This window comes from Coregonus clupeaformis, unplaced genomic scaffold (genome assembly GCF_020615455.1).
Source record: "Coregonus clupeaformis isolate EN_2021a unplaced genomic scaffold, ASM2061545v1 scaf0470, whole genome shotgun sequence".
Taxonomy (NCBI): domain Eukaryota; kingdom Metazoa; phylum Chordata; class Actinopteri; order Salmoniformes; family Salmonidae; genus Coregonus; species Coregonus clupeaformis.
In genome coordinates, this window is record NW_025533925.1 from 320001 (window position 1) to 340897 (window position 20897).

Consider the following 20897-nt stretch of genomic DNA (forward strand, 5'->3'; position numbering starts at 1 on the left):
CAGAGACACACACGGAGACACACACAGAGACACACACACAGAGACACACACGGAGACACACAGAGACACACACAGAGACACACATGGAGACACACGGAGACACACACAGAGACACACACAGAGACACACGGATACACACGGAGATACACACAGAGATAAACACGGAGACACACACGGAGACACACAGAGACACACACAGGGAGACACACACAGAGACACACACACGGAGACACACACAGAGACACACACAGGGAGACACACACAGAGACACACACACAGAGACACACACGGAGACACACAGAGACACACACAGAGACACACACGGAGACACACAGAGACACACACGGAGACACACAGAGACACACACATGGAGACACACACAGAGACACACACACGGAGACACACACAGAGACACACACAGGGAGACACACACAGAGACACACACACGGAGACACACACAGAGACACACACAGAGACACACGGATACACACGGAGACACACACGGAGATACACACAGACACACACGGAGACACACACAGAGACACACACGGAGACACACACAGAGACACACACGGAGACACACACGGAGACACACACAGAGACACACACACGGAGACACACACAGAGACACACACACGGAGACACACACAGAGACACACACGGAGACACACACGGAGACACACACAGAGACACACACACACACGGAAACACACACACGGAGACACACAAGGAGACACACACGGAGACACACACGGAGACACACACGGAGACACACACGGACACACACACGGAGACACACACAGAGACACACACACACACGGAGACACACACAAGGAGACACACAAGGAGACACACACGGAGACACACCCGGAGACACACACGGAGATACACACAGAGACACACACGGAGACACACACAGAGACACACAGAGACACACACGGAGACACACAGAGACACACACACGAGACACACACAGAGACACACACACGGAGACACACACAGAGACACACACAGAGACACACATGGAGACACACAGAGACACACACACGGAGACACACACAGAGACACACACGGAGACACACACAGAGACACACACGGAGACACACAGAGACACACACAGAGACACACACACAGAGACACACACAGAGACACACACAGAGACACACACGGAGACACACACGGAGACACACACAGAGAGACACACACACGGATACACACACAGAGACACACACGGAGACACACACGGAGACACACACAGAGACACACACAGAGACACACACAGAGTCACACACAGAGACACACACAGAGACACACACGGAAACACACACGGAGACACACAAGGAGACACACACGGAGACACACACGGAGATACACACGGAGACACACACAGAGATAAACACGGAGACACACACAGAGTCACACACGGAGATAAACACGGAGACACACACAGAGACACACACGGAGATAAACACGGAGACACACACGGAAACACACACAAGGAGACACACAAGGAGACACACCCGGAGACACACACGGAGATAAACACGGAGACACACACGGAGACACACACAGGGAGACACACACAGAGACACACACACGGAGACACACACAGAGACACACACAGGGAGACACACACAGAGACACACACACAGAGACACACACGGAGACACACAGAGACACACACAGAGACACACACGGAGACACACGGAGACACACACAGAGACACACAGAGACACACACACGGAGACACACACGGAGACACACACAGAGACACACGGATACACACACGGATACACACACAGAGACACACACGGAGACACACACAGAGATAAACACGGAGACACACACGGAGACACACAGAGACACACACAGGGAGACACACACAGAGACACACACACGGAGACACACACACGGAGACACACACACGGAGACACACACAGGGAGACACACACAGAGACACACACACAGAGACACACACGGAGACACACAGAGACACACACAGAGACACACACGGAGATAAACACGGAGACACACACGGAGACACACAGAGACACACACAGGGAGACACACACAGAGACACACACACGGAGACACACACAGAGACACACACAGGGAGACACACACAGAGACACACACACGGAGACACACACAGAGACACACACAGAGACACACGGATACACACGGAGACACACACGGAGATACACACAGACACACACGGAGACACACACGGAGACACACAGAGACACACACAGGGAGACTCACACACGGAGACACACACAGAGACACACACACGGAGACACACACAGAGATACACACGGAGACACACACAGAGACACACACAGAGACACACACACACACGGAAACACACACAAGGAGACACACAAGGAGACACACACGGAGACACACCCGGAGACACACACGGAGACACACACGGACACACACACGGAGACACACACAGAGACACACACACACACGGAAACACACACAAGGAGACACACAAGGAGACACACACGGAGACACACCCGGAGACACACACAGAGACACACACAGGGAGACACACACAGAGACACACACACAGAGACACACACGGAGACACACAGAGACACACACAGAGACACACACGGAGATAAACACGGAGACACACACGGAGACACACAGAGACACACACAGGGAGACACACACAGAGACACACACACGGAGACACACACAGAGACACACACAGAGACACACATGGAGACACACAGAGACACACACACGGAGACACACAGAGACACACACGGAGACACACACAGAGACACACACGGAGACACACAGAGACACACACAGAGACACACACGGAGACACACGGATACACACGGAGACACACACGGAGACACACACGGAGATAAACACGGAGACACACACGGAGACACACAGAGACACACACAGGGAGACACACACAGAGACACACACACGGAGACACACACAGAGACACACACGGAGACACACAAGGAGACACAAGGAGACACACACAGAGAGACACACACATAGAGAGATTGAGAGATGAAAAGACAGGATGAGGTTAACACTATCCCTGGGTAACACTCTCCCTGGGTAACACTCTCCCTGGGTAACACTCTCCCTGGGTAACACTCTCCCTGGGTAACACTCTCCCTGGGTAACACTATCCCTGGGTAACACTATCCCTGGGTAACAGTATCCCTGGGTAACACTCTCCCTGGGTTAACACTCTCCCTGGGTAACAGTATCCCTGGGTAACAGTATCCCTGGGTAACACTCTCCCTGGGTAACAGTATCCCTGGGTAACACTCTCCCTGGGTAACACTCTCCCTGGGTAACACTCTCCCTGGGTAACAGTATCCCTGGGTAACACTATCCCTGGGTAACAGTATCCCTGGGTAACACTCTCCCTGGGTAACACTCTCCCTGGGTAACACTCTCCCTGGGTAACACTCTCCCTGGGTAACAGTATCCCTGGCTAACAGTAGCAATGGTCATCAAAATTGTTAAAAGGTTTTACAAACAATTCTAATAAATGCAACAGTTGGACAATGAATTTTTATATCAGATATTGACTGAATTATAGCACATAAAAACATTTTACTGGCATGGGACGAGTTCAGGGATTTTGGTGGGAATTCAGGTATTCAATTTGTCAGATTTCACTTTTTTTTCTTAGAATGCACTCATACAGTGGGGAGAACAAGTATTTGATACACTGCCGATTTTGCAGGTTGTCCTACTTACAAAGCATGTAGAGGTCTGTAATTTTTATCATAGGTACACTTCAACTGTGAGAGACGGAATCTAAAACAAAAATCCAGAAAATAACATTGTATGATTTTTAAATAATTAATTTGCAATTTATTGCATAACATAAGTATTTGATACATCAGAAAAGCAGAACTTAATATTTGGTACAGAAACCTTTGTTTGCAATTACAGAGATCATACGTTTCCTGTAGGTCTTGACCAGGTTTGCACACACTGCAGCAGGGATTTTGGCCCACTCCTCCATACAGACCTTCTCCAGATCCTTCAGGTTTCGGGGCTGTCGCTGGGCAATACGGACTTTCAGCTCCCTCCAAAGATGTTCTATTGGGTTCAGGTCTGGAGACTGGCTAGGCCACTCTAGGACCTTGAGATGCTTCTTACCGAGCCACTCCTTAGTTGCCCTGGCTGTGTGTTTCGGGTCGTTGTCATGCTGGAAGACCCAGCCACGACCCATCTTCAATGCTCTTACTGAGGGAAGGAGATCTCGCGATACATGGCCCCATCCATCCTCCCCTCAATACGGTGCAGTCGTCCTGTCCCCTTTGCAGAAAAACATTACCAAAGAATGATGTTTCAACCTCCATGCTTCACGGTTGGGATGGTGTTCTTGGGGTTGTACTCATCCTTCTTCTTCCTCCAAACACGGCGAGTGGAGTTTAGATCAAAAAGCTCTATTTTTGTCTCATCAGACCACATGACCTTCTCCCATTCCTCCTCTGGATCATCCAGATGGTCATTGGCAAACTTCAGACGGGCCTGGACATGCGGGGGGACCTTGCGTGCACTGCAGGATTTTAATCCATGACAGCGTAGTGTGTTACTAATGGTTTTCTTTGAGACTGTGGTCCCAGCTCTCTTCAGGTCATTGACCAGGTCCTGCCGTGTAGTTCTGGGCTGATCCCTCACCTTCCTCATGATCATTGATGCCCCACGAGGTGAGATCTTGCATGGAGCCCCAGACCGAGGGTGAATGACCGTCATCTTGAACTTCTTCCATTTTCTAATAATTGCGCCAACAGTTGTTGCCTTCTCACCAAGCTGCTTGCCTATTGTCCTGTAGCCCATCCCAGCCTTGTGCAGGTCTACAATTGTATCCCTGATGTCCTTACACAGCTCTCTGGTCTTGGCCATTGTGGAGAGGTTGGAGTCTGTTTGATTGAGTGTGTGGACAGGTGTCTTTTATACAGGTAACGAGTTCAAACAGGTGCAGTTAATACAGGTAATGAGTGGAGAACAGGAGGGCTTCTTAAAAACTAACAGGTCTGTGAGAGACGGAATTCTTACTGGTTGGTAGGTGATCAAATACTTATGTCATGCAATAAAATGCAAATTAATTACTTAAAAATCATACAATGTGATTTTCTGGATTTTTGTTTTAGATTTCATCTCTCACAGTTGAAGTGTACCTATGATAAAAATTACAGACCTCTGCATGCTTTGTAAGTAGGAAAACCTGCAAAATCGGCAGTGTATCAAATACTTGTTCTCCCCACTGTATATACAGTTGAAGTCGGAAGTTTACATACACTTAGGTTGGAGTCATTAAAACTCGTTTTTCAACCACTCCACAAATTTCTTGTTAACAAACTATAGTTTTGGCAAGTCGGTTAGGACATCTACTTTGTGCATGACACAAGTAATTTTTCCAACAATTGTTTACAGACAGATTATTTCACTTATAATTCACTGTATCTCAATTCCAGTGGGTCAGAAGTTTACATACACTAAGTTGACTGTGCCTTTAAACAGCTTGGAAAATTCCAGAAAATGATGTCATGGCATTAGAAGCTTCTGATAGGCTAATTGACATCATTTGAGTCAATTGGAGGTGTACCTGTGGATGTATTTCAAGGCCGACCTTCAAACTCAGTGCCTCTTTGCTTGACATCATGGGAAAATCAAAAGAAATCAGCCAAGACTTCAGAAAAAAAATTGTAGACCTCCACAAGTCTGGTTCATCCTTGGGAGCAATTTGCAAACGCCTGAAGGTACCACGTTCATCTGTACAAACAATAGTACGCAAGTATAAACACCATGGGACCGCGCAGCCGTCATACCGCTCAGGAAGGAGACGCGTTCTGTCTCCTAGAGATGAACGTACTTTGGTGCGAAAAGTGCAAATCAATCCCAGAACAACAGCAAAGGACCTTGTGAAGATGCTGGAGGAAACAGGTACAAAAGTATCTATATCCACAGTAAAACTAGTCCTATATATCGACATAACCTGAAAGGCCGCTCAGCAAGGAAGAAGCCACTGCTCCAAACCGCCTTAAAAAAGCCAGACTACAGTTTGCAACTGCACATGGGGACAAAGATCGTACTTTTTGGAGAAATGTCCTCTGGTCTGATGAAACAAAAATAGAACTGTTTGCCCATAATGACCATCGTTATGTTTGGAGGGAAAAGGGGGACGCTTGCAAGCCGAAGAACACCATCCCAACCGTGAAGCACGGGGGTGGCAGCATCATGCTGTGGGGGTGCTTTGCTGCAGGAGGGACTGGTGCACTTCACAAAATAGATGGCATCATGAGGAAGGAAAATTATGTGGATATATTGAAGCAACATCTCAAGACATCAATCAGGAAGTTAAAGCTTGGTCGCAAATGGGTCTTCTAAATGGACAATGACCCCAAGCATACTTCCAAAGTTGTTGCAAAATGGCTTAAGGACAACAAAGTCAAGGTATTGGAGTGGCCATCACAAAGCCCTGACCTCAATCCTATAGAAAAGTTATGGGCAGAACTGAAAAAGCGTGTGCGAGCAAGGAGGCCTACAAACCTGACTCAGTTACACCAGCTCTGTCAGGAGGAATGGGCCATAATTCATCTAACTTATTGTGGGAAGCTTGTGGAAGGCTACCCGAAACGTTTGACCCAAGTTAAACAATTTAAAGGCAATGCTACCAAATACTAATTGAGTGTATGTAAACTTCTGACCCACTGGGAATGTGATGAAAGAAATAAAAGCTGAAATAAATCATTCTCTCTACTATTATTCTGACATTTCACATTCTTAAAATAAAGTGGTGATTCTAACTGACCTAAGACATGGAATTTTTACTAGGATTAAATGTCAGGAATTGTGAAAAACTTCATTTAAATGTATTTGGCTGAGGTGTATGTAAACTTCCGACTTCAACTGTACATGTAATCATTTATCAGGTCTTTTTCAAATATTTTGTGTTAAAGAAAATGATATGTGCCTCATTTGCATAAACACACCCAGTATGTTTGCATATATGAAGACATCAGCATAAAGGGGTGGAACAGGAAGACATCAGCATAAAGGGGTGGAACAGGAAGACATCAGCATAAAGGGGTGGAACAGGAAGACATCAGCATAAAGGGGTTGAACAGGAAGACATCAGCATAAAGGGGTGGAACAGGAAGACATCAGCATAAAGGGGTGGAACAGGAAGACATCAGCATAAAGGGGTGGAACAGGAAGACATCAGCATAAAGGGGTGGAACAGGAAGACATCAGCATAAAGGGGTTGAACAGGAAGACATCAGCATAAAGGGGTGGAACAGGAAGACATCAGCATAAAGGGGTGGAACAGGAAGACATCAGCATAAAGGGGTGGAACAGGAAGACATCAGCATAAAGGGGTGGAACAGGAAGACATCAGCATAAAGGGGTGGAACAGGAAGACATCAGCATAAAGGGGTGGAACAGGAAGACATCAGCATAAAGGGGTGGAACAGGAAGACATCAGCATAAAGGGGTGGAACAGGAAGACATCAGCATAAAGGGGTGGAACAGGAAGACATCAGCATAAAGGGGTGGAACAGGAAGACATCAGCATAAAGGGGTGGAACAGGAAGACATCAGCATAAAGGGGTGGAACAGGGCTGCAACCACCAAACAGCTCCTCTGTCTACCTTCCCTGTACTCAGCTGTGCTGGCTAGACTGCCTCGTTCATTACTGCTCTTACATTCTCTTGCAGGATACCTGAAGATTACAAATCAACACGCTTGGCTCCAGATTACACCTATCTAAACAGACAGGCTTGGCTCCAGATTACACCTATCTAAACAGACAGGCTTGGCTCCAGATTACACCTATCTAAATAGACAGGCTCCAGATTACACCTATCTAAACAGACATACAGGCTCTAGATTACACCTATCTAAACAGACATACAGGCTCTAGATTACACCTATCTAAACAGACAGACAGGCTCCAGATTACACCTATCTAAACAGACAGGCTCCAGATTACACCTATCTAAACAGACATGCTCCAGATTACACCTATCTAAACAGACAGGCTCTAGATTACACCTATCTAAACAGACAGGTTCCAGATTACACCTATCTAAACAGACAGACAGGCTCCAGATTACACCTATCTAAACAGACAGACAGGCTCTAGATTACACCTATCTAAACAGACAGACAGGCTCTAGATTACACCTATCTAAGACAGGCTCTAGATTACACCTATCTAAACAGACAGGCTCCAGATTACACCTATCTAAACAGACATGCTCCAGATTACACCTATCTAAACAGACAGGCTTGGCTCCAGATTACACCTATCTAAACAGACAGGCTTGGCTCCAGATTACACCTATCTAAACAGACAGGCTCTAGATTACACCTATCTAAACAGACAGACAGGCTCTAGATTACACCTATCTAAACAGACAGGCTTGGCTCTAGATTACACCTATCTAAACAGACAGGCTCCAGATTACACCTATCTAAACAGACATACAGGCTCTAGATTACACCTATCTAAACAGACAGACATGCTCTAGATTACACCTATCTAAACAGACAGGCTCCAGATTACACCTATCTAAACAGACAGGCTTGGCTCCAGATTACACCTATCTAAACAGACAGGCTCCAGATTACACCTATCTAAACAGACAGGCTTGGCTCCAGATTACACCTATCTAAACAGACAGGCTTGGCTCCAGATTACACCTATCTAAACAGACAGGCTCCAGATTACACCTATCTAAACAGACAGACAGGCTCTAGATTACACCTATCTAAACAGAGACAGGCTCTAGATTACACCTATCTAAACAGACAGGCTCCAGATTACACCTATCTAAACAGACAGGCTTGGCTCCAGATTACACCTATCTAAACAGACAGGCTCCAGATTACACCTATCTAAACAGACAGACAGGCTCTAGATTACACCAATCTAAACAGACAGACAGGCTCTAGATTACACCTATCTAAACAGACAGGCTCCAGATTACACCTATCTAAACAGACAGGCTTGGCTCCAGATTACACCTATCTAAACAGACAGACAGGCTCTAGATTACACCTATCTAAACAGACAGACAGGCTCTAGATTACACCTATCTAAACAGACAGGCTCCAGATTACACCTATCTAAACAGACAGGTTCCAGATTACACCTTCTAAACAGACAGGCTTGGCTCCAGATTACACCTCTCTAAACAGACAGGCTTGGCTCCAGATTACACCTATCTAAACAGACAGGCTTGGCTCCAGATTACACCTATCTAAACAGACAGGCTTGGCTCCAGATTACACCTATCTAAACAGACAGGCTCCAGATTACACCTATCTAAACAGACAGACAGGCTCTAGATTACACCTATCTAAACAGACAGACAGGCTCCAGATTACACCTATCTAAACAGACAGGCTCCAGATTACACCTATCTAAACAGACAGGCTTGGCTCCAGATTACACCTATCTAAACAGACAGGCTCCAGATTACACCTATCTAAACAGACAGGCTTGGCTCCAGATTACACCTATCTAAACAGACAGGCTTGGCTCCAGATTACACCTATCTAAACAGACAGACAGGCTCTAGATTACACCTATCTAAACAGACAGGCTCCAGATTACACCTATCTAAACAGACATGCTCCAGATTACACCTATCTAAACAGACAGGCTCCAGATTACACCTATCTAAACAGACAGGCTCCAGATTACACCTATCTAAACAGACAGGCTTGGCTCCAGATTACACCTATCTAAACAGACAGGCTCCAGATTACACCTATCTAAACAGACAGGCTTGGCTCCAGATTACACCTATCTAAACAGACAGGCTCCAGATTACACTTATCTAAACAGACAGACAGGCTCTAGATTACACCTATCTAAACAGACAGACAGGCTCCAGATTACACCTATCTAAACAGACAGGCTTGGCTCCAGATTACACCTATCTAAACAGACAGACAGGCTCTAGATTACACCTATCTAAACAGACAGACAGGCTCCAGATTACACCTATCTAAACAGACAGGCTCCAGATTACACCTATCTAAACAGACAGGCTCCAGATTACACCTATCTAAACAGACAGGCTCCAGATTACACCTATCTAAACAGACAGGCTTGGCTCCAGATTACACCTATCTAAACAGACAGGCTTGGCTCCAGATTACACCTATCTAAACAGACAGGCTCCAGATTACACCTATCTAAACAGACAGACAGGCTCTAGATTACACCTATCTAAACAGACAGGCTTGGCTCCAGATTACACCTATCTAAACAGACAGGCTCCAGATTACACCTATCTAAACAGACAGGCTCCAGATTACACCTATCTAAACAGACAGGCTTGGCTCCAGATTACACCTATCTAAACAGACAGGCTTGGCTCCAGATTACACCTATCTAAACAGACAGACAGGCTCTAGATTACACCTATCTAAACAGACAGACAGGCTCTAGATTACACCTATCTAAACAGACAGACAGGCTCTAGCTTACACCTATCTAAACAGACAGGCTCCAGATTACACCTATCTAAACAGACAGGCTTGGCTCCAGATTACATCTATCTAAACAGACAGGCTCCAGATTACACCTATCTAAACAGACAGGCTTCAGATTACACCTATCTAAACAGACAGGCTTCAGATTACACCTATCTAAACAGACAGGCTTGGCTCCAGATTACACCTATCTAAACAGACAGACAGGCTCTAGATTACACCTATCTAAACAGACAGACAGGCTCTAGATTACACCTATCTAAACAGACAGACAGGCTCTAGCTTACACCTATCTAAACAGACAGGCTCCAGATTACACCTATCTAAACAGACAGGCTCCAGATTACACCTATCTAAACAGACAGGCTTGGCTCCAGATTACACCTATCTAAACAGACAGGCTCCAGATTACACCTATCTAAACAGACAGGCTTGGCTCCAGATTACACCTATCTAAACAGACTTTACATTGTTTGCGAGCTCAGACATAATATCACTATAATCTGAGTGTTCATTTTCTGATTCCGCTCCAGCCATTACCACGAGCCCGTCCTCCCCAATTAAGATGCCACCGACCACCTGTGACCTCAAAGTCTGTTTAAAGAACGTACAAAAACGTTTTTGGGGAAACGTGTCGTTCAGTACAAACCGTTCCGCAACTTTAGCGAACGTTCAATCGAACTGAAGGCACCACTGGGCAACAGTCTCACCTGCCGATGTCCTGGGAGGAGGGAGTGACTGAAGTTGTCCTGGAAACACTGCCAGGAGCCAATCCTGTCGTAGAACTGCTGGCCTGCAACAATCAATCACAGCACACTCCTTCACTTCAACAACCAATCAGCAGTGACTGCTGTCGACCAATGAAACAATTAACCAATCAATACCTTCAAGATGTTGCTGGATCGACTACTTGACCGACCTGGACCTTTAGTACTCTGTAGATAGATAGATAGAGAGAGAGAGAGAGAGAGAGAGAGAGAGAGCGAGACAGAGACAGAGAGAGAGAGAAAGAGAGAAAGGGGAGAGAGAGAGAAAGAGAGAAAGGGAGAGAGAGAGAGAGAGAGAGAGAGAGAGAGACAGAGAGAGAGGAGAGAGAGGAGAGAGAGACCAAAAGCGAGCGAAAGAGAGAGATAGAGAGAGAGAGAGAGAGAGAGAGAGAGAGAGAGAGAGAGAGAGAGAGAGAGAGAGAGAGAGAGAGAGAGAGAGAGAGAGAGCGAAAGTGAAAGCGAGAGAGAGAGAGAGACAGAGAGAGAGACAGAGAGAGACAGAGAGAGAGACAGAGAGAGATAGAGAGAGAGAGATGGGGAATTCAGAAACAGTCCAGTGTTAGTTTAAAGGTCTTACATAAACTACTAAATCCATTATCCTTTGCTACAACACAGATCCTTCTAGAACACAGATCCTTCTAGAACACAGATCCCTCAACACAGTCTGGTCCCGGACTACATATTTTTGCTCCAGCCCTGCACTGTCACACCTGACTCAACTACCCAAGGGCCTGATGACACCAAACTCTATTGCTAAACACCAAACACTACAATATCCACAACCCCCCTCTCCTCAGCAGCCAAACACTACAATATCCACAACCCCCCTCTCCTCAGCAGCCAAACACTACACTATCCACAACCCCTCTCTCCTCAGCAGCCAAACACTACAATATCCACAACCCCCCTCTCCTCAGCAGCCAAACACTACACTATCCACAACCCCCCTCTCCTCAGCAGCCAAACACTACAATATCCACAACCCCCCTCTCCTCAGCAGCCAAACACTACAATATCCACAACCCCCCTCTCCTCAGCAGCCAAACACTACACTATCCACAACCCCCCTCTCCTCAGCAGCCAAACACTACAATATCCACAACCCCCCTCTCCTCAGCAGCCAAACACTACAATATCCACAACCCCCTCTCCTCAGCAGCCAAACACTACAATATCCACAACCCCCCTCTCCTCAGCAGCCAAACACTACACTATCCACAACCCCCCTCTCCTCAGCAGCCAAACACTACAATATCCACAACCCCCCCTCTCCTCAGCAGCCAAACACTACAATATCCACAACCCCCCTCTCCTCAGCAGCCAAACACTACAATATCCACAACCCCCCTCTCCTCAGCAGCCAAACACTACAATATCCACAACCCCCCTCTCCTCAGCAGCCAAACAATACAATATCCACAACCCCTCTCTCCTCAGCAGCCAAACACTACAATATCCACAACCCCCCTCTCCTCAGTATCTGCCAGTAACTTTCTCCAGCTTCATGCTCCTAACCTGCTTGCTGTCACTTGGGTGTGTGTAATATTCAGTGGTGGTGTGTGTGCAGAGGCTGGGCTCTGTTGCTCTGGGCTCTGTTGCTCTGGGCTCTGTTGCTCTAGGCTCTGTTGCTCTGGGCTCTGTTGCTCTGGGCTCTGTTGCTCAGGCTCTGTTGCTCTGGGCTCTGTTGCTCTGGGCTCTGGGCTCTGTTTCTCTGGGCTCTGTTGCTCTGGGCTCTGTTGCTCTGGGCTCTGTTGCTCTAGGCTCTGGGCTCTGGGCTCTGTTGCTCTGGGCTCTGGGTTCTGTTGCTCAGGCTCTGTTGCTCTGGGCTCTGTTGCTCTGGGCTCTGTTTCTCTGGGCTCTGTTGCTCTGGGCTCTGTTGCTCTAGGCTCTGGGCTCTGTTGCTCTGGGCTCTGTTGCTCTGGGCTCTGTTGCTCTGGGCTCTGTTGCTCAGGCTCTGTTGCTCTGGGCTCTGTTGCTCTGGGCTCTGGGCTCTATTTCTCTGGGCTCTGTTGCTCTGGGCTCTGTTGCTCTGGGCTCTGGGCTCTGTTTCTCTGGGCTCTGTTGCTCTGGGCTCTGTTGCTCTGGGCTCTGTTGCTCTGGGCTCTGGGCTCTGTTTCTCTGGGCTCTGGGCTCTGTTTCTCTGGGCTCTGTTGCTCTGGGCTCTGTTTCTCTGGGCTCTGGAGCTAGACAATGACCCAGTGAAAACCTCACTTTTAAAAGTTTATATTCTGTTAACTTATACCCAAATAATGTTGTTGACTGGTCCTATACTCGTATTTGTGACCAAAGCATCAATGAGAGAAAAAGCACTTCAAAAAATGTCCACACCATTCTGTTGTTGGGGGTATGTCCACACCATTCTGTTGTTAGAGGTATGTCCACACCATTCTGTTGTTAGGGGTATGTCCACACCATTCTGTTGTTAGGGGTATGTCCACACCATTCTGTTGTTAGGGGTATGTCCACACCATTCTGTTGTTAGGGGTATGTCCACACCATTCTGTTGTCAGGGGTATGTCCACACCATTCTGTTGTCAGGGGTATGTCCACACCATTCTGTTGTTAGGGGTATGTCCACACCATTCTGTTGTTAGGGGTATGTCTACACCATTCTGTTGTTAGGGGTATGTCCACACCATTCTGTTGTTAGGGGTATGTCCACACCATTCTGTTGTTAGGGGTATGTCTACACCATTCTGTTGTTAGGGGTATGTCCACACCATTCTGTTGTTAGGGGTATGTCCACACCATTCTGTTGTTAGGGGTATGTCCACACCATTCTGTTGTTAGGGGTATGTCCACACCATTCTGTTGTTAGGGGTATGTCCACACCATTCTGTTGTTAGGGGTATGTCCACACCATTCTGTTGATAGGGGTATGTCCACACCATTCTGTTGTTAGGGGTATGTCCACACCATTCTGTTGTTAGGGGTATGTTCCCACCATTCTGTTGTTAGGGGTATGTCCACACCATTCTGTTGTTAGGGGTATGTCCACACCATTCTGTTGTTAGGGGTATGTCCACACCATTCTGTTGTTAGGGGTATGCCCACACCATTCTGTTGTTAGGGGTATGTCCACACCATTCTGTTGTTAGGGGTATGTCCACACCATTCTGTTGTTAGGGGTATGTCCACACCATTCTGTTGTTAGGGGTATGCCCACACCATTCTGTTGTTAGGGGTATGTCCACACCATTCTGTTGTTAGGGGTATGTCCACACCATGTCCACACCATTCTGTTGTTAGGGGTATGTCCACACCATTCTGTTGTTAGGGGTATGTCCACACCATTCTGTTGTTAGGGGTATGTCCACACCATTCTGTTGTTAGGGGTATGTCCACACCATTCTGTTGTTAGGGGTATGTTCCCACCATTCTGTTGTTAGGGTATGTCCACACTATTCTGTTGTTAGGGGTATGTCCACACCATTCTGTTGTTAGGGGTATGTCCACACCATTCTGTTGTTAGGGGTATGTCCACACCATTCTGTTGTTAGGGGTATGTCCACACCATTCTGTTGTTAGGGGTATGTTCCCACCATTCTGTTGTTAGGGGTATGTCCACACCATTCTGTTGTTAGGGGTATGTCCACACCATTCTGTTGTTAGGGGTATGTCCACACCATTCTGTTGTTAGGGGTATGTCCACACCATTCTGTTGTTAGGGGTATGTCCACACCATTCTGTTGTTAGGGGTATGTCCACACCATTCTGTTGTTAGGGGTATGTCCACACCATTCTGTTGTTAGGGGTATGTCCACACCATTCTGTTGTTAGGGGTATGTCCACACCATTCTGTTGTTAGGGGTATGTCCACACCATTCTGTTGTTAGGGGTATGGCCACACCATTCTGTTGTTAGGGGTATGCCCACACCATTCTGTTGTTAGGGGTATGTCCACACCATGTCCACACCATTCTGTTGTTAGGGGTATGTCCACACCATTCTGTTGTTAGGGGTATGTCCACACCATGTCCACACCATTCTGTTGTTAGGGGTATGTCCACACCATTCTGTTGTTAGGGGTATGTCCACACCATGTCCACACCATTCTGTTGTTAGGGGTATGTCCACACCATTCTGTTGTTAGGGGTATGTCCACACCATTCTGTTGTTAGGGGTATGTCCACACCATTCTGTTGTTAGGGGTATGTCCACACCATTCTGTTGTTAGGGGTATGTCCACACCATTCTGTTGTTAGGGGTATGTCCACACCATGTCCACACCATTCTGTTGTTAGGAGTATGTCCACACCATTCTGTTGTTAGGGGTATGCCCACACCATTCTGTTGTTAGGGGTATGTCCACACCATTCTGTTGTTAGGGGTATGTCCACACCATTCTGTTGTTAGGGGTATGTCCACACCATGCTGTTGTTAGGGGTATGTCCACACCATGTCCACACCATTCTGTTGTTAGGGGTATGTCCACACCATTCTGTTGTTAGGGGTATGTCCACACCATGTCCACACCATTCTGTTGTTAGGGGTATGTCCACACCATTCTGTTGTTAGGGGTATGTCCACACCATGTCCACACCATTCTGTTGTTAGGGGTATGTCCACACCATTCTGTTGTTAGGGGTATGTCCACACCATTCTGTTGTTAGGGTATGTCCACACCATTCTGTTGTTAGGGGTATGTCCACACCATTCTGTTGTTAGGGGTATGTCCACACCATTCTGTTGTTAGGGGTATGTCCACACCATTCTGTTGTTAGGGGTATGGCCACACCATGTCCACACCATTCTGTTGTTAGGGGTATGTCCACACCATTCTGTTGTTAGGGGTACGCCCACACCATTCTGTTGTTAGGGGTATGTCCACACCATTCTGTTGTTAGGGGTCTGTCCACACCATTCTGTTGTTAGGGGTATGTCCACACCATGTCCACACCATTCTGTTGTTAGGGGTATGTCCACACCATTCTGTTGTTAGGGGTATGTCCACACCATTCTGTTGTTAGGGGTATGTTCCCACCATTCTGTTGTTAGGGGTATGTCCACACCATTCTGTTGTTAGGGGTATGTCCACACCATTCTGTTGTTAGGGGTATGTCCACACCATTCTGTTGTTAGGGGTATGTCCACACCATTCTGTTGTTAGGGGTATGTCCACACCATTCTGTTGTTAGGGGTATGTCCACACCATTCTGTTGTTAGGGGTATGTCCACACCATTCTGTTGTTAGGGGTATGTCCACACCATTCTGTTGTTAGGGGTATGTCCACACCATTCTGTTGTTGGGGGTATGTCCACACCATTCTGTTGTTAGGGGTATGTCCACACCATTCTGTTGTTAGGGGTATGTCCACACCATGTCCACACCATTCTGTTGTTAGGGGTATGTCCACACCATTCTGTTGTTAGGGGTATGTCCACACCATTCTGTTGTTAGGGGTATGTCCACACCATTCTGTTGTTGGGGGTATGTCCACACCATTCTGTTGTTAGGGGTATGTCCACACCATTCTGTTGTTAGGGGTATGGCCACACCATTCTGTTGTTAGGGGTATGTCCACACCATTCTGTTGTTAGGGGTATGTCCACACCATTCTGTTGTTAGGGGTATGTCCACACCATTCTGTTGTTAGGGGTATGTCCACACCATTCTGTTGTTAGGGGTATGCCCACACCATTCTGTTGTTAGGGGTATGTCCACACCATGTCCACACCATTCTGTTGTTAGGGGTATGTCCACACCATTCTGTTGTTAGGGGTATGTCCACACCATGTCCACACCATTCTGTTGTTAGGGGTATGTCCAAACCATTCTGTTGTTAGGGGTATGTCCACACCATGTCCACACCATTCTGTTGTTAGGGGTATGTCCACACCATTCTGTTGTTAGGGGTATGTCCACACCATTCTGTTGTTAGGGGTATGTCCACACCATTCTGTTGTTAGGGGTATGTCCACACCATTCTGTTGTTAGGGGTATGTCCACACCATTCTGTTGTTAGGGGTATGTCCACACCATGTCCACACCATTCTGTTGTTAGGGGTATGTCCACACCATTCTGTTGTTAGGGGTATGCCCACACCATTCTGTTGTTAGGGGTATGTCCACACCATTCTGTTGTTAGGGGTATGTCCACACCATTCTGTTGTTAGGGGTATGTCCACACCATTCTGTTGTTAGGGGTATGTCCACACCATGTCCACACCATTCTGTTGTTAGGGGTATGTCCACACCATTCTGTTGTTAGGGGTATGTCCACACCATGTCCACACCATTCTGTTGTTAGGGGTATGTCCACACCATTCTGTTGTTAGGGGTATGTCCACACCATGTCCACACCATTCTGTTGTTAGGGGTATGTCCACACCATTCTGTTGTTAGGGGTATGTCCACACCATTCTGTTGTTAGGGGTATGTCCACACCATTCTGTTGTTAGGGGTATGTCCACACCATTCTGTTGTTAGGGGTATGTCCACACCATTCTGTTGTTAGGGGTATGGCCACACCATTCTGTTGTTAGGGGTATGTCCACACCATGTCCACACCATTCTGTTGTTAGGGGTATGTCCACACCATGTCCACACCATTCTGTTGTTAGGGGTATGGCCACACCATTCTGTTGTTGGGGGTATGTCCAACACAGAAAAGCTGCTTTTTAACCTAATTACCATTTGTCGGAAAGAAAACTATTTGACTATTCTAGGTCTTATTGGTCTTATTTGATAGAAATGTGGAAACACTGGGAAGTTACTTGAAGACAGCTTACAGTGTGTTAGAAGCAGTCAGAAAGCACCTTGTCTTGTTCCCACCCTGGGATAGGGTTAGGGTTAGGGTTAGGGATAGGGTTAGGGTTAGGGTTAGGGATAGGGTTAGGGATAGGGATAGGGTTAAGGGTTAAGGGTTAAGGGTTAGGGTTAGGGTTAGGGTTAGGGTTAGGGTTCCCTCACCCTGGGATAGGGTTAGGGTTAGGGTTAGGGTTAGGGGTTAGGGTTAGGGGTTAGGGGTTAGGGTTAAGGCTGGGATTCAATGTGATCGTGGGTTCGGCCTATAGGCATTTCCTGCGTTGGAGGAAATCTCATTTACAATAAACTCTGCATATGTCGGCTCAATCGGAAATTACCTTTACATTTGAATCGCGCAGATCTTCCGCGCTACGGATTGAATCTAGCCCGAAGGCTGTGTGCTGACAACTACAAACTTCAAGGAGTCGGTGTGACGGGAAACCGTGACGTCCTCGGCCTCCCCCTTGCTTGAGGAACCATAGAGGAGCAATAGAGAACAACAGAGGAAAGGCCATGTCAGGACTCACCTGGACCACCTGCTGAGATGGGCCTTCTGTCAGGGAAATCAGGTGTTACACGAGGTGAACAGGAGACCAAGTGCCACGTTCGAAGGTGGGTGGACTGGCGGCCATCTTTGTGGTAGTAATTAGAAGTCGAAGGTGGGTGGACTGGCGGCCATCTTTGTGGTAGTGATTAGAAGTCGAAGGTGGGTGGCCTGGCGGCCATCTTTGTGGTAGTAATTAGAAGTCGAAGGTGGGTGGCCTGGCGGCCATCTTTGTGGTAGTAATTAGAAGTCGAAGGTGGGTGGACTGGCGGCCATCTTTGTGGTAGTAATTAGAAGTCGAAGGTGGGTGGACTGGCGGCCATCTTTGTGGTAGTAATTAGAAGTCGAAGGTGGGTGGACTGGCGGCCATCTTTGTGGTAGTAATTAGAAGTAACACATTTCAATGCGATTATGATTCTATGAATTCTATGTCTTTGATTGTAAGGGTTAGGGTTAGGGTAAGGGTTAGGGTTAGGGATAGGGTTAGGGTTAGGGATAGGGTTAGGGTTAGGGATAGGGATAGGGATAGGGTTAGGGATAGGGTTAGGGATAGGGTTAGGGTTAGGGTTAGGGATAGGGTTAGGGTTACCCACCACCCACCCTGTATTGAAGACCATGTTGTTTCTCAACCGATGGTGGGCACAACTCAAACACCTCAGATTATGTCAAATAGGGGCTAAACTACAACATATGCCAACAGAAATTAAATCTGAGTTTAACATCAATTATCTAAAAATGTGTAAAGGTTTCATAAAAAAATATATATATAAAATAGTTTGACAACCCTGTTTGTAAGCTTTTAAATGATATAACATACTCAACCGTTGATTTTTGGATGTCTCATGTTATGGTGGGTAATGCAAATCTCCTAAATGTTTTGGCATTTATGTATGGAAGGTTTTGTTGAAATCTAAAGGAATGCTGTCAAAAAGGAATTGAATTCAAATGGATTTACCCTCAGGACAAAGAGCCAGCACACTCTACTGGGTACAGATAGCAAGTTATGGATTACATGTGAACCCTCTCCTCTCCTCTCCTCTCCTCTCCTCTCCTCTCCTCTCCTCTCCTCTCCTCTCCTCTCCTCTCCCTCCCTCCCCCTCCCCCCCCCCCCCCCTCCCTCCTCTCCCCCCTCCCTCCCCTCCCTCCCTCTCCTCCTCTCCTCTCCTCTCCTCTCCTCTCCCTCTCCTCTCCTCTCCCCTCTCCTCTCCTCTCCTCTCATCTCCCCTCCTCTCCTCTCCTCTCCTCTCTTCTCCTTCCCTCTCCTCTCCTCTCCTCCCTTCCCTCCCTATCTCCTCACACACCTCAGAAAGGACCCACAATTCATTCAGAGAGCTCCACAGGAGGGTCTGTGTTCAGGTTAGGGTCAGGGCTAGGGGGTTAGAGGTTAGAGGTTAGAGGTCAGGGTCTTACCTCGGTCTTGTCTTTGGAGCGAGGGGCGCTCCGGCCGTTACTGGCCATCTCCCGAGCGGGGACCACGGAGATCTGCTGCACCGGCATCCTCACTACGTTCCCAGATCAAACACACAACATTCCCACTCTCTCTCCTGACACAATCCGTGTGTGTACAACAGCAATCCAGTCGGTGTTCCGGTGGGTATTCCACAGGTCCGGAGCTTGGAGAACGGAATAGCGGAATGGGATCAGGTCACCGTGGAAATGGTCAGAAGTCTCTCGACGGCAGGGTGTCAGATCGTCATGCCGACTCAGAACTCAACAACACCCCTCCCCCTGCAGAGATGGAGAGAGGGAGGGAGAGAGAGATAATAGATTAATCTGCAACAGATCAGCTGTGATGGTAACCGGGGACGACCAGGTGAGTGTCTGGCTGAGGGGGAGGAGTCTCAGCGTGCTGGGTCAATCAGCATATGGCCCATCAGGCTTAACGCTCAAATTAGCCCGGCTACTGATAATCAGCTTACACACACTGGTTCCCTAGGCCTTCAAACAACCTCAGTCCTTCCAGTTTGATGTTACACACACTGGTTCCCTAGGCCTTAAAACAACCTCAGTCCTTCCAGTTTGATGCTCAGTCTAGTCCAAAATGATCTCACCCAAACCAGTAGCATAACCAGAAATGTGTTGGGGGGGCCTGCAAAAATTTAGATTATAGGGTTAACCCTAACCCTAACCCTAACCCTAACCCAAACCCTAACCCTAACCCTAAAAAAGAACTTCCTGCAATTCTACACATTTTGCCATGGGGCAAAGAGAAAAACATGCTCCCATCCCATACAAGTAAATGTAATTCCAGTCCATCTGAATGTAAATCCAGTCCATCTGAATGTAATTCCAGTCCATCTGAATGTAATTCCAGTCCATCTGAATG

General features: G+C 47.3%; 1 protein-coding gene across 2 annotated transcripts in view; it reads right to left on the reverse strand.

The window, feature by feature from the left end:
• Nucleotides 1-20458, reverse strand: part of LOC121566220 (E3 ubiquitin-protein ligase MARCHF7-like) — a 53330-nt gene extending 32872 nt beyond the window's left edge. Inside the window, exons 1-3 of one of the 2 annotated variants that reach the window (XM_045215538.1) lie at nucleotides 19982-20457; nucleotides 11397-11447; nucleotides 11223-11305 (exon numbers count right to left, since the gene is read on the reverse strand). In XM_045215538.1, coding sequence (XP_045071473.1) covers nucleotides 11223-11305; nucleotides 11397-11447; nucleotides 19982-20068 — 221 coding nt within the window. In that variant the 5' untranslated portion in view covers nucleotides 20069-20457. Of the gene's footprint in view, nucleotides 1-11222; nucleotides 11306-11396; nucleotides 11448-19981 lie in introns of both variants that reach the window. The other variant, XM_045215539.1, reaches the window with a different exon arrangement.
• Between the last annotated feature and the right edge of the window lie 439 nt (nucleotides 20459-20897).